This window comes from Solenopsis invicta, chromosome 4 (genome assembly GCF_016802725.1).
Source record: "Solenopsis invicta isolate M01_SB chromosome 4, UNIL_Sinv_3.0, whole genome shotgun sequence".
Lineage (NCBI taxonomy): Eukaryota > Metazoa > Arthropoda > Insecta > Hymenoptera > Formicidae > Solenopsis > Solenopsis invicta.
This window is the reverse complement of record NC_052667.1, coordinates 4746805-4759568: the sequence shown is the minus strand read 5'-3', so window position 1 is coordinate 4759568 and position 12764 is coordinate 4746805. Positions and strand designations below refer to the sequence as shown.

General features: G+C 41.3%; 2 protein-coding genes across 2 annotated transcripts in view; one reads left to right on the top strand and one right to left on the bottom strand.

The window, feature by feature from the left end:
- The window catches only part of LOC105195608 (guanine nucleotide-binding protein G(o) subunit alpha), a 32766-nt gene extending 25569 nt beyond the window's left edge, over positions 1 to 7197 (top strand). Inside the window, exons 6-9 of the mRNA XM_011161103.3 lie at positions 4239 to 4367; positions 5019 to 5148; positions 6654 to 6807; positions 6906 to 7197. Of these exons, the coding sequence (XP_011159405.1) occupies positions 4239 to 4367; positions 5019 to 5148; positions 6654 to 6807; positions 6906 to 7093 (601 nt within the window). The 3' untranslated portion in view covers positions 7094 to 7197. The remainder of the gene's footprint in view (positions 1 to 4238; positions 4368 to 5018; positions 5149 to 6653; positions 6808 to 6905) is intronic.
- Positions 1 to 12764, bottom strand: part of LOC105195607 (retinol dehydrogenase 12) — a 117635-nt gene that overhangs the window by 36184 nt on the left and 68687 nt on the right. The gene's annotated exons all lie outside the window — the stretch shown is intronic.

Sequence of the window (12764 nt, the reverse complement as noted above, 5' to 3'; positions counted from 1 at the left end):
TTGATTCTTCATGTAAGAAAGTATGTTTATTATGTTTGTTCAAGGTGATCAATTCTTTCAAGATTTTATCGACAAAAATTGTTGTACTAATTTCTTTTCCGTGTAAGTTTTGCATTTTTTAGTTTAATTATTTGCGTTCGATTTCCGCTCAGAAATTGATTAATGAGAAAGCAAAAGATTATGCTTAACCCACGTTATCTATATATAAATTGAAGATGACCGATACTGATATTAATAGACCAAATTTATATATAAATAGATTAGTGTCGTTTGGCATTTTAAGACAAACAAGTATTATAGAGCCATTAATCTTGGAGTTCTCGCGTTGAAAAATTAGGAAAGAATTTGTCAGAGAGGAAATTTTTTCTCCGCTTGCTGCGAATGCCACATGTTGAAACACAGGAAGAAATATACGTTGACGTAAAGTCGTGGCGAATTCTTAAAAATTTTGGGCGTTTCTTCTAACGAGAGAAAGATCCCATTTTTAATTTACTTATAATTCCCAAGCCACGACATTCCGGTCCCTTCGATATTCTCGGGGAGAACTCAATCGCAATACGGTTCAAAGACTCATCAAGGACGAAGGCGTGGGTCTTCCGAAACCCGAAAGATGAACATTCCAAGAGTAGGGACGGGATTTTCTTGAATAAAACCCTCGGGAACTTGGCGTATAGGGAACTGCCGCGGGAATTTCGTTTCGCGAGGCGGACCGGAAGAGGGTAATGCGAATTTCCCGAGGAAGAAGTCGCGAAGGGGTGAGTGCCGTGGAAGGGAGGGAGGGGGGTGGATAGAGAGAGAGAGAGAGAGAGAGAGAGAGAGAGAGATGCGACAGGTTTGCCCGAAGACGAGGTCGTGAAAGGGAGGGATGGGGTGGAGGGTGGGGCGATGATACGGGGGTGGCTCCTATAGTCAAAATGTTACGAGAAACACGCGCCAACTTCTCTTCCTTTCTCTCCGTCTCTCTCTTTCATCTTTTCTCTTTACCGCCGTTCTTCGGGGATTCTCTTCTTCTCCCTCATGCGCATCTCGTCATTATTGATCGCAGATGACGTCACGCCACGCCCGTGTCACGTGGCATGCGACCAAGATGGCCGAGCGGGATTCCGGCGAACTACACCTTTTCTCCTATTTTCTGCCCGGTTTATTCGCGATTTCTCTCTCCTCGCGTTCTCTTCCCTTTCTCTCGTGCCGGAAAAATCTAAGCTTCTTCTCTCCCCGGGGAGGTATTACTAGGACTCGCTCGCTCGTCTCGGCTTTAGCGTGTCCTGAATCGTCGAATCCTTCATGGCGGCCTGATTCCCCCGTGCTTCGATCTTTGCTTCCATTTCCTGCGCACTCTCTCTCTGTCTGTCTGTCTCTCTTTCTCGCTCTCGCTCTTTCATATTCTGGACCCTTTCGTTTCAACTCCTATTCTCCCATATTGTCTTACTGTTACTTACTGTCGCGTTTTTCTTTTCCTCGCCCTCTCTTTCCTTGTCAGAAATTCATCCATCATCAGTCCTCTTCACCATCAGCTTCCAATTACTCCCCTTTCTCATCTCATTCCTTTTTTCTCATTACGGAAGCCAGAAGGAATCTTGCAACCCTCATCTTGCAGCCCCTAAACGCAAAGGCTTAAAAAGATGCTGCGTGGTTTTTCCTAACCTTTCACTTCCCCGTTCGCTTCTCGGGAGATGCATGGGCTACTCGGTGATTCCATTCGCCGGTACGGACTATTTACGGAGAACTACTTTGATTTTGTTAGCTATTATCGAAAATGACATCGAATCGTCTTCATCCCAATGATGTTGCTCCGACATAAATAATTGTTATTCCTACTATCTATTAATATTCTCATTGCTGAATATTTATTATTCAACTTGTGCATCATCCGGTAATCAATATTTAACACTCGCACTCAACATTTCATATTCGACATCGGGAAACAGAGTTGTTAAGCCGCTAATGGAACCAATTTAATTTGCAATACATTAACGTAATTTGCGATAATGATAATGATTCATAAATTTTTTTTTTCATTATTTATTTGAACATTATACTATTGGGTCTGTCATATCGAAAGGGTACGACTGAAACGGGGAGAAAAGTAATCGGATTTGATTGCGTGTTTCACATTCGGTATTAAATTGCGAGTATCGTGAATAGCGCCGGTTTTGCGAACGATCGACGAGAAATTTCCGAGGCGTTTGAACCGGCGGAAACGTTTCCTCGTTCTAGCGGCCAGTTCGCACGGCAGTTTACGAAGACCCGATTACAGTAACGCCATTTATTATATCCGCTCGCTTCCAGCTACTTGTTGCGAGCCGCGCCCTAGCTTCCACCTCAAACGCTCTCATCGCTCAGAATCGAATTTAGATTTAAACAGATGCTAATTTATCGCCAATTAATCGGCAGTGATCAATGAGGAATTTATTATTTTTCAATTTAGTGGAGAATCGAAAGGTACAGCATTTGCTGATGTGTTGTGTAGAAGAATGAAATTTGTACACCGAAAGGACGGTTTCGCTGAGGTATCTCAAAATTTAGTTAGCTACAGATCTGAAAATAATTTTGCAGGACACTCAAAATAATTACGTAGGACGTTCAAAATTGATTGCTGCACAGAGAGAACAGTATTACTTGCGGCATTTAAAAATATACCTAGATAGAGATCGAAAAATAATTTTATGTTGAGCCAGCAAAGTAAATGATTGCTGCAAATAATTTTGACGTTCTAGTAATCAAGTTAAATATCCGATACAATTTTTTTAATGATTCAGCATAATTATTTTCAGATCTGTATTCCAGCAAAATTGTTCTTTCCGTATAGAACGTAAAAACTGTTTGCAGCATTATTATTATGTTTATTGGCGCATAATGATTCAGCATAATTATTAATGATTCAGCATAATTATTTTAATCCACGTTATCCAGAATTATTTTCAAATCTGGCTCAATTTTTCAAATCTAGCTCAATTTTTAGATACTTTGGTGCACAATACCTGTTTTTTCCACCTTAAACGCTCTCATTTCTCGAAATCGAAATTGGGCTTATTGTATAAACATATTGCTGATTTATCGTCAATTAATCGATAGTAGTCAATCAAGAATTTATTGTTCTTTAATTTAACGGAAAATTGAAAGGTGCAGCATTTGTAGCGTGTTATGCAGAAAAAAAAGCATTTATATACGGAAAGAATGGTTTTGTTAAAGCATCTAAAAATTTAGCTGGATACAGATTTGAAAATAATTTTGTAGAACACTCAAAATAATTACAGGACGTTTAAACTTTTTGCAACATTATCATTATACCTACTGAGCCTACACAATTTATTTTGACGATTTACATTTCAAAAATTAATTTTTAAATTTGGATCTAGCTAAATTTTTAAATATTTTGGCAAAATCTGTTCTTTCCACCTGAAATATAATACTCTGGTCGCTCAGAATTAAATTTGAATTTATAAATGCTAATTTGTTAGCCAATTAAATAATAGTGGTCAATCAAGAATTTATTGTTCTTTAATTTAGCGGAGAAACGAAAAAGTGTAGCGTTTGCAGGCGTTACGTATAATAAAAGAACAATATTTGTACGCGAAAAGAACGGTTCTGCTGAAGTATCTAAGAATTTAGTTAGATACAGATCTGGAAATAATTTTGTGGGACTCTTAAAATAATTCTGTAAGACGTTCAAGCTGGATGCTAGAATATCAATACTTTCTGCAGCATTATTATTTTTATTGAGCCACATAATTATTTTAATAAACTGTTAAAAATAAAATTCAATGCTTTTTTAAGTCACACAAATACATTGAATTTAATGTATCTATAACTCAAGTATTATGCATAAAATTCAGTGTATTTTTAAAGACATTAAATCTTGTTTTTATGTATCTGCTTGAAATTTATTTTTGTTACATTACATTAAATTTTTGCTAGCTATTTTTTAACAGCGTGATCCACGTTATCCAGAATTATTTTTAAATTCTGATGCAGCTAAGTTTTTAGATACTTCGCTTGTGTTAAAACCTTGTATTTTTTCTGGTATAGAAGTGAATAAGACGGAACTAATTAAAGAGAAAAGTTATTTCATCGCTTTAAGAAATGACGAACGAGTCAAAACGTTTAACGCGAGATGAACTAATTCATGATAATGTTATTGAAATACTTTAGAGGTAGTCGAAATATGGCATCGTCAATATATGACAGAATTACAACTCTGCAACGCTTTTTACAAATCCGTTTTTTTTTTTTTATAGCTTCCTAGACGACTTGGAACGATTAGGAGAGAGGGACTACCAACCAACGGAACAGGATATTCTCAGGACTCGAGTAAAAACGACGGGAATTGTGGAAGTCCACTTCTCATTCAAAAACCTCAACTTTAAGTAAGTCGAGATTCCCTTTCGATTACGTAATTAAATAGAAATTTATATGAAACGAATTAAAATGGGAATTACGTGTCGTAATAAATTATTCATTGTAATAAACCCGCGGCACTAATTAGGATCGTTTTGCGCGTGATGATATCAATCGTTCCTGTTTCATTTATGCCGACTCATTTGTGTAATCTCGCGAGCGAGCTCTGATCGGAGATGTGAGGCGGCTACCTCGTTATGAATGGTCGACGCGTGAGTCATTACCGTGATAATTCGAGCGTTTGCTTGGAACGAAGCCGAGCGATGAGTCGTGTACGCAGCCAATACTTCTTTCCATTCGTCGGAGAGGAACGAAAATTAGCGTCGTTAACGTCGTTAAAACGCGTGTCGAGATAATTATGGCCGCGCTAAATCAAACCGTACTAGCCTCTCAGCGATATCAAGTGCCGATTGAAAACTAACTAAGAAGAGACATTATGCACCGTAACGGTGCATAAGCTTGTCAGAATTGCACGCGTGAACATTGATGTTATGTTTATCGAAATTATTTTCGAATAATGTCTCAATGTAACGGAATGTAGTGATTGAAATAAAGATTTAAAGACTAAAATGGTTTAGACAATAAAACATCGACTATTTTTATCTGTGTCTTTTTTCTAGATTATTTGATGTAGGTGGTCAAAGGAGCGAACGTAAGAAATGGATACATTGCTTCGAAGATGTAACTGCAATTATCTTCTGCGTGGCGATGTCCGAATACGATCAGGTCTTGCACGAGGATGAAACAACGGTAAATACGTTGCTAATGTTGATCTCTTTCCGATATATTCATACGAATTTCGAACACCCGATTTAAACTCTGAACTCGATCAAACTGACTTTTTGATCTAAATTCTTTCTACAGTTTTAAGCAATATACATGCGTTATTATAATAAAGAAAAAAAAATTAATTTTACTTTACGAAAAAAGCAATAATACACTGAGAAAAAAAATTTCTAAATTTTAATAAATATTTATTTGAATAGAACAAATAAAATACTTATGGTACATAAATATCTGTATATAAGAAAAAGTGATGATCAAATTAAATTAGTGGTTCTGTACTAAATAAATATATATTTATAAATTTAGTAAATATTTCATTAGTACTACTTGAATAAATGTTTATTAAAATTTAGTAATTTTTTCCTCAACGTATTATTTTTTAACGTGACGCACACAAATACATTAATATGGCTAAATTGACTTTTGTTAACTAAAAGAATCTAAAAACTCGGTGTCTTTATCATAAATAATTAATGTCATGTTTTTAAACAGGTGTACACCGAAAGAACATTTTTTTGTTGAAATGTATAAAAATTTGACTTGACACAGACTTAAAATTATTATGTTGACTTATCAAAATAATTTTGTAGGATGCTCAAGCATAATATGCTGCAAAGTTTCGATACTCTAGTAATTAGCTTGAGCGTTCGGTATATTAATTTTGATGGTTCGACATTATATTTTCAGATTTATAAACGGCCAAATTTTTACATACTTCAACAAAAACGTTCTTTAAAAATCTATTTTACATACTTCCATTCTTTTCATAATTAAACCAAGTGAAGAAGCTACAACACATTATTAATCCACGAGACGTAATAGAGATCAAACGGTCCGTCATCTAATCGCTTTCGATGTATAATTTACGCGTTCACATCAAGAACAATACGAGATAACGAGACATTAGGCACGATTGACGTAGGGTTGAACGTACGGGATCCGTCACAAGACTATCACGTCCAAATTAGGAATGTGACGGGGAGTACACGTAACTGAAGCTCCGAGGAATCAAGGGATCAATTGTCGGGGTCGCTGCACGTGGGAAGGTTCCGTTGAACTCTCCGCTCGCGTGCGATAGTGACACACGCGTGTCGTCGTCGTCGTCGCCGTCGCCCTACCAATGTTAATTGCCATTACGGTGTACGTCTCGTGACCTGTATCGCTGGTCCATCGTAGGACTATGTACGGATTATGCGCGGGAACAAGTGAACCACGTCCGCCATTAATAAGGATCGCTTTAAATATATAATATTACGTTTAAAGAGCGAGCTTTATGAAATCGTGAGCTCGAATCACTTGCACGCTATTTAGGTACATCGATGTGATTATTATAACATAAGCCTATCTCTTTTCTCTTATCAATTTCACGACGAAAATCTAAAATCGCAAGTGTGTCCGCAAATCTGCGAATATCCGCGTATCGTGGTAAACGAGCGAGATTGTAATGCCATGCTTTTGACGTTTTACAGAACCGAATGCAGGAGAGCTTAAAGCTGTTCGACTCGATCTGCAACAACAAATGGTTTACCGACACCTCGATTATCCTCTTCCTGAACAAGAAGGATCTCTTCGCGGAGAAAATCCGCAAGTCTCCTCTCACAATCTGTTTTCCCGAATACGCTGGTAAATTATATCAGAATACGTTCTGCTTATCGCTCTTAATCTTTACCTAACGCCGAGGTAGCTAACGGTAGCGTATGCTTTTCGAATGCTCGCCGTAGGTGAGCAGCAGTACAGCGAAGCGGCTGCGTACATCCAGGCACAGTTCGAAGCGAAGAACAAGTCGACCACGAAGGAGATTTACTGCCACACGACCTGTGCCACCGACACGACAAACATTCAATTTGTGTTCGACGCAGTCACAGACGTCATTATCGCCAATAATCTGCGCGGCTGCGGTCTTTACTAGGCTAATTCTGTATTCTACGTTAAACGCAAACGGAGGAGGAAAACGTTACACCACGACATGGCTGGCCGGACGATATTCTTCAATGGGTTCCGTGGCTCGTCTCGGCGTGGCTCGTCTCGGTTCCACTCCGACGCGAGAAAGAAAGGAAAAGAGAGAAAGACGACCCCTTTCGTTATCAACGCTGGACAGAAGCGTAGCGCGGAACGTTTAGTTTGTCTTGTCTTATACTAACGAATCCGAGAAGCCGACGTCGTCAATCGTTTTGTAATGTCGGTCGGTGAGACGGCACAGGCTCCTTGGCGAAGGCAGCGAGAAAGAACGAGATCGATTGCGGGAGAGAACGCGTGTTCCAAGAACGAGACGGCGGATCATCGTTGGCTCTGATCCGAGGATGGGGCCGGGTGTCGTTTTCGCAGGAAACGAGACCGAAGCGATCGAAGACGGTTTCGCGGGCGACGTCTTATAGCGTACGTGCGGGAAAAATATGAAAGGGATCTTAATTCTTTATCCTCTTGTATCCGTCGACAATGACGAAATCGCGAGTTCTGTACAGAATTGAGAAGGTCGCGGAGAGACCGTTCGATCCAAGTTGGCCATCGACGTTTAAGTAATCCGTTCGAGGCCCGAACAACATCTTTTGTACCGCGATCTTCAGCTTCATTCTCGTTTCGCTGTAGAAACGCTCGAGCATTCCATGACGCTCCACATAAAGGAAGAGAGGAAGAGTCACGCGCGTGCGCGCCACGCACACAAATCGAAATCTTTTCCCACAACTTTCGCACACAGATTTTACTAAGCGCACTCTCGGAGTTCGGTTTATATACACACATATACACGTTCATATATTCCCTTACGTCTCTCCTTTCATCGAAGAATAAATTCGCACGCGATCGTAGCGCATCTCCCGAGAGCGCCGACATGCGTTTTTCAGATTTGCATTTTGATAAGTGAAGTGCGGCTGAAGGATAACGCGACAAATTTTGTAAAAGAGAGAGAGAGAGAGAGAAAGTAACGGCAATCGACATCGCGAAATGTCTTAAAGCTCAGTTGATTACTTCTCTCAACGGTAACAGTTAGATCCTTCTATTTTTACTTTACGTCATATTTCTATACGTCATGCAATTACCATGCAACTTAATACGACGACCACGCACACGGGATATTCCTAGGCACAGAAACATTATAGCCACAAATGTCGATCCATACGCACATACACATAGGCATAAATTATTTTTCACGGTGGAGAAACTTAATTCCCTTCGTTGACGGTCATCGCAGAGTGTCATGTACAGTATACATTTTATCGTCGCACACGTACACCGAAAGCTGAACACATACAGAACGTGTCGATCCTTGAAATTCTCGCGACTTTGAGAAATCGTCCGTTCGCACCGCCCAAATTTCCCGATGGGAATATTAGGCAAGTGAAAAGTCACGTGATTTCTCGCAGCGAGAAATGACAACGAAATCGACGTCGAATCGACATCGATTCCATTGTCATTTCTCGCGCGGGTAACGGGGAAAAAGGATTTTGCAAAGTAGCGAGACTTCTTACGGATTAAAAAAAAAAATATGACAGATGGTCGACAGATTACCGAAAGTGAATCAAGATTTTCACGTGGACGCTCCGTGCGTTCGAGCTGGGACACACGTACGCACACCGTACCTGTGCGTACACAATTATCTGGGACATCCTGCGCACACGCGTAAGCGCTGCGGCAATTCGCGGGAATCCTAAGAGTGTATTTTTCTAAGTGCTTCGTTTTTCTTCCTTTCCGTTTTCTTTTTCCTAACGAGGCGTACCGACAATACTGATGGTTAAGTTCAGCGGGAAAAAGGGAGAAAGTGGGTGTGGGCGAGGAAAAGGTGTACGAGAGCATGCACACATGGGACCTCACAATTAGGCGCGTGCACCAGCGCGCGCGTACGTAACGCGTTCCGGAACAGGCAAGTAAGAATCTCGTTGCGCACAATCGTACTGTACTCGGCGCTATCTCGCATAAGTTATATTTTATTATACCGGGGAGAGAGGGGGGGGGGGAGAAGGCGTTGGGAGAGATACCGGCGAGAGAAAAGCGAACCGCCGTCACGTTTCGATTGCTTTCTCGTCAGAAAGGGCGAAGGCGGGCGATGGGGATAGGCGCGGTGCAGAAGAACGAACGCGTGTAGGCGATTGGGTGACGAGAAGTTTTGATCACTTGAGATATCATTTAGGAAAAAAGTCGCGAAGGCGCGATAGGAGATAGTCAAAGCGCAGAATAACGCAGGGCCGAATTAACTTTCGGCTGAGAAACGAGAAATACAATTCACCACTGCTCCATTTGAACTCTGTAAGACTCTTCTACGTGCGCCTAGCTTTGTTAGCGACATCACACGACACGCATTCTTCGTCTCCAAAATCCTTGCCTGCTCGGCGTACTCCTCGCGATTTTTCGTAGCGCGTTTCGTTTCTCTTCGCGATCGCGAGCCCGTTTTGTCGTTCGACAATGATGTTACGAGATCAGTACAAAGGCCCTTGAAGGAAGAAGACGCAAAATATCGTTGATGGATCGCCCGCGCGATGAAAGGGTGGACGGAAAGTGTAATATATCGGCTGGTGCTCGTCTGATACTTGAAGAAAGATGCATTCTCAAATGCTTGAACGATACGAACGTCGGAAAGACATTTCGGAGATAACTTCTAGACCTCGTAAGAGAGCTCACACACCCTCTTCAAGAGTATCAAGCGTTTTGTACTGTTGGAATCGCTCGCGTGGACCACGAATAATTTACCGCCAATAATTTATACTGATGCGACGAAGTATCGATACTCTAGAAACGAGCCTCCGATGCTGTTTACTAGCGATCTTAAATTGTTTGATCTTCAATTTTTTTTTTCAAGTATCAGACAAGCGTGTCGATGTTCGAAGCTTCTAAGCACATTCGGGTTACGAGTGGTCGAGCAGTCGATGGCATCTAGACGTCATCGGCGAGACGGGTGACGAGCTAATCGTGCTTTGTGACTTTAGCGATAGTGTATTTATACGGAAACCAAAAAAAAGAAGAAATAACGTGTAAGAAGTCTCAAACAAAACGTACCAAAATAGCGCGTGCCAATGCGCATGACTTAACTTATAGCTCTAGCTGCGTTTAGTAGGGATATCGAGGGCCGCGGTGAGCCGCGCTTTCCGAGCGAGAGAGAAAGAGAGAGAGAGAGAGAGAGAGAGCGATCAGACACGACGGGATTGACACTCGTTGTCGCAAGATACGAAAATTCGACCGATCGTGAGCGTCGGTTCTTTTAGCAATTTTAAATTATCATATTAACTGTACCGCTCTAACAAATTTCGCTACTGTGACCATTTGAAGAGGATCAACTGTGCGGGCTAGACCGATTCCGTTAGAGGAGGACCGATTGCTGTCGGTCGAATCCGGTTAATCGCACGCGACTTGATCGCTATGTGCAGTTACCTTGGACGCGACGGGAGGGAGACGAAGTCAAGCGTGAAAACTTTGAGGGAGATTCCTTGGTTCAACGAGAGCCGAGGAAAATTCGTCCTCTCAACGCCGCTCAACATTCGCTCTCCCTCCCTCTACTCAGTATCGATTCCGCGTGAACTTGAGATTTAGTGAGAGATCGAACGATCCGCGGTGCAACGTAACTACAAGTAAATCGAAATCATGCGTGGAAACGATTGTTTCTCGGTTCTAGTCAATCTATCGAGGAGCTTATCGACGGCATGTCGGTGAAGCCGTTTTACCGAGAGTACACCCGGGAGGGTGAGGGAGGTCTGAGAGAGAGAGAGAGAGAGAGAGAGAGAGAGAGAAGGATTCACACGCGTAAATTTAATTATCGTAAAACGCTCGTAAAATAAACGTCAAGCGTGCGAAACATCGAGGCGGGGAGGTCGGGGTGTGGAACAAGAGTGCGCGAGAGTATATTTGTAAGATTTACTGCGTTGCTAGCTTATACATAATTCAGCATTAAGAAACGATGATGTTTCTGTGTTGCGGGACGCGTGTTTCCTTGACGCGAGTGCTTACGCGAAATGGGCGGCAGTATATAGCGTGAGCGAACGGTTCGCGATAATACCGGCGAAAACGCAGAACGGCTGCGAGATGCGGAGGCAGAAAGTGGCGGTCGTGCGAATGCGGGAGACTAGCTTCTTGCGGCAGAGTCGGAAAAAGAATTTACGAAGCGAGTAATCCGCTCGACGTATTGCCTACTCGCTTCGCGTAATCACAGGAGAGATCAACGGATGATCTCTCTCGTTGAAAATTGGTCAATTGAACGACGATCGCGGAAGCAGGCAGGTAAAATCGAAAACTATCCTTGGAAAAAAAAAAACCGATAAAGTGTTTCAAAACTGATTACCGTATACAGTAAAAAATAAAACATAAAATATTCCAGAAAGTTCACTTTAAATTTTAAGTTAAAATAACTCAAAAGTTAAAGTTAAAATAACTCTTATTTTAAGTTATTAAGTTAAAATAAGAGTTATTTTAACTTAACTTTCGACGTAAAATTTAGAGTGAACTTTCTAGGACATACTAAAGTGTTAAAGGAGCATTTTATTTTTTACTGTGCATCAGTAACCGATGATATTTCATACAGTGATGATATTTCAGTTAACTGATGAAATATCGATACGGTAATCAGTATTGAAACACTCTATCAGTTCTTTTCATCGGTTAACTGACTACTACATGAAATAACATCAGTTACTGGTATAGTAATCAGTTTATTGAAACACTTTCTCTTAAGGGTAGGCGAGCCGATCGTGCTGCGTCGACGAGACAGGTGGACGGACGTCTCGAGTCTGTATAAATAATATAATATTATAGTATATAATAATATAGTATTATGTGTGATACTATATTAAATGTGTAATACACGCTCGAGGCGCGCGGAACCACCCCGTCGCGTAACATCGCAACGCGCTCGTCGGGCACTGTGCGATCGGATCGGCGAGTCTCACCACCGCGCGTTTCCTTTCGCGTCTCTCACTCCGCTATTTCTCACGGCACGCGCGCATAAGCGAGCTCTCTCCCTACGAGGCACACTACGCGACGCACACTTCATTTCGTTTCACCTCACATTCGTCTCACAACCGGTCGTAACGGGCTTCACCATCGGACCAAGCGCGACGATCCGGTCTATCTGCGGGTATCGTCCGAGATAATCTCGCCAGGGTGGCCTAGAGTTCGTGCATCGACATTGGGGAAACTGAAGCTTTTCTTTCCGAAGCGATCCATTTTTAACGGCGAAAAGTCGTCTACGAGAGATATCCGACAAATTGCGATACCTTTCTAAACGTCTTCACGTTTGTGATATAAAGTCGAAGATTTTTTTTATCGTTTTTATTTTATTTTATTTTATTATATTTCTGTTTATTTTATTTTATTTTATTTTTTTTTCGTAGGAGAGAAAAAATAACGACTATTATTAATTCACCGAGACGCTTTTCCGGAGTCTTTATTCGGATATATCCCTAGAGAAGTTTTATACGTAGCGATATGGCGACTGCGCGCAATGATCCATGTCATTTTCATATCAATCTACGAATCGCGGTAAACGGGGAAGGGCAGCGCAAAAGTAAAGTCGCTTAGCACAGTCGCGATTTCGTTGACGAGGCAACTTGATCGGTGGTGCGGAATTGAGAATCTTGAGAAAGTCATGCCGCGAAGGATCT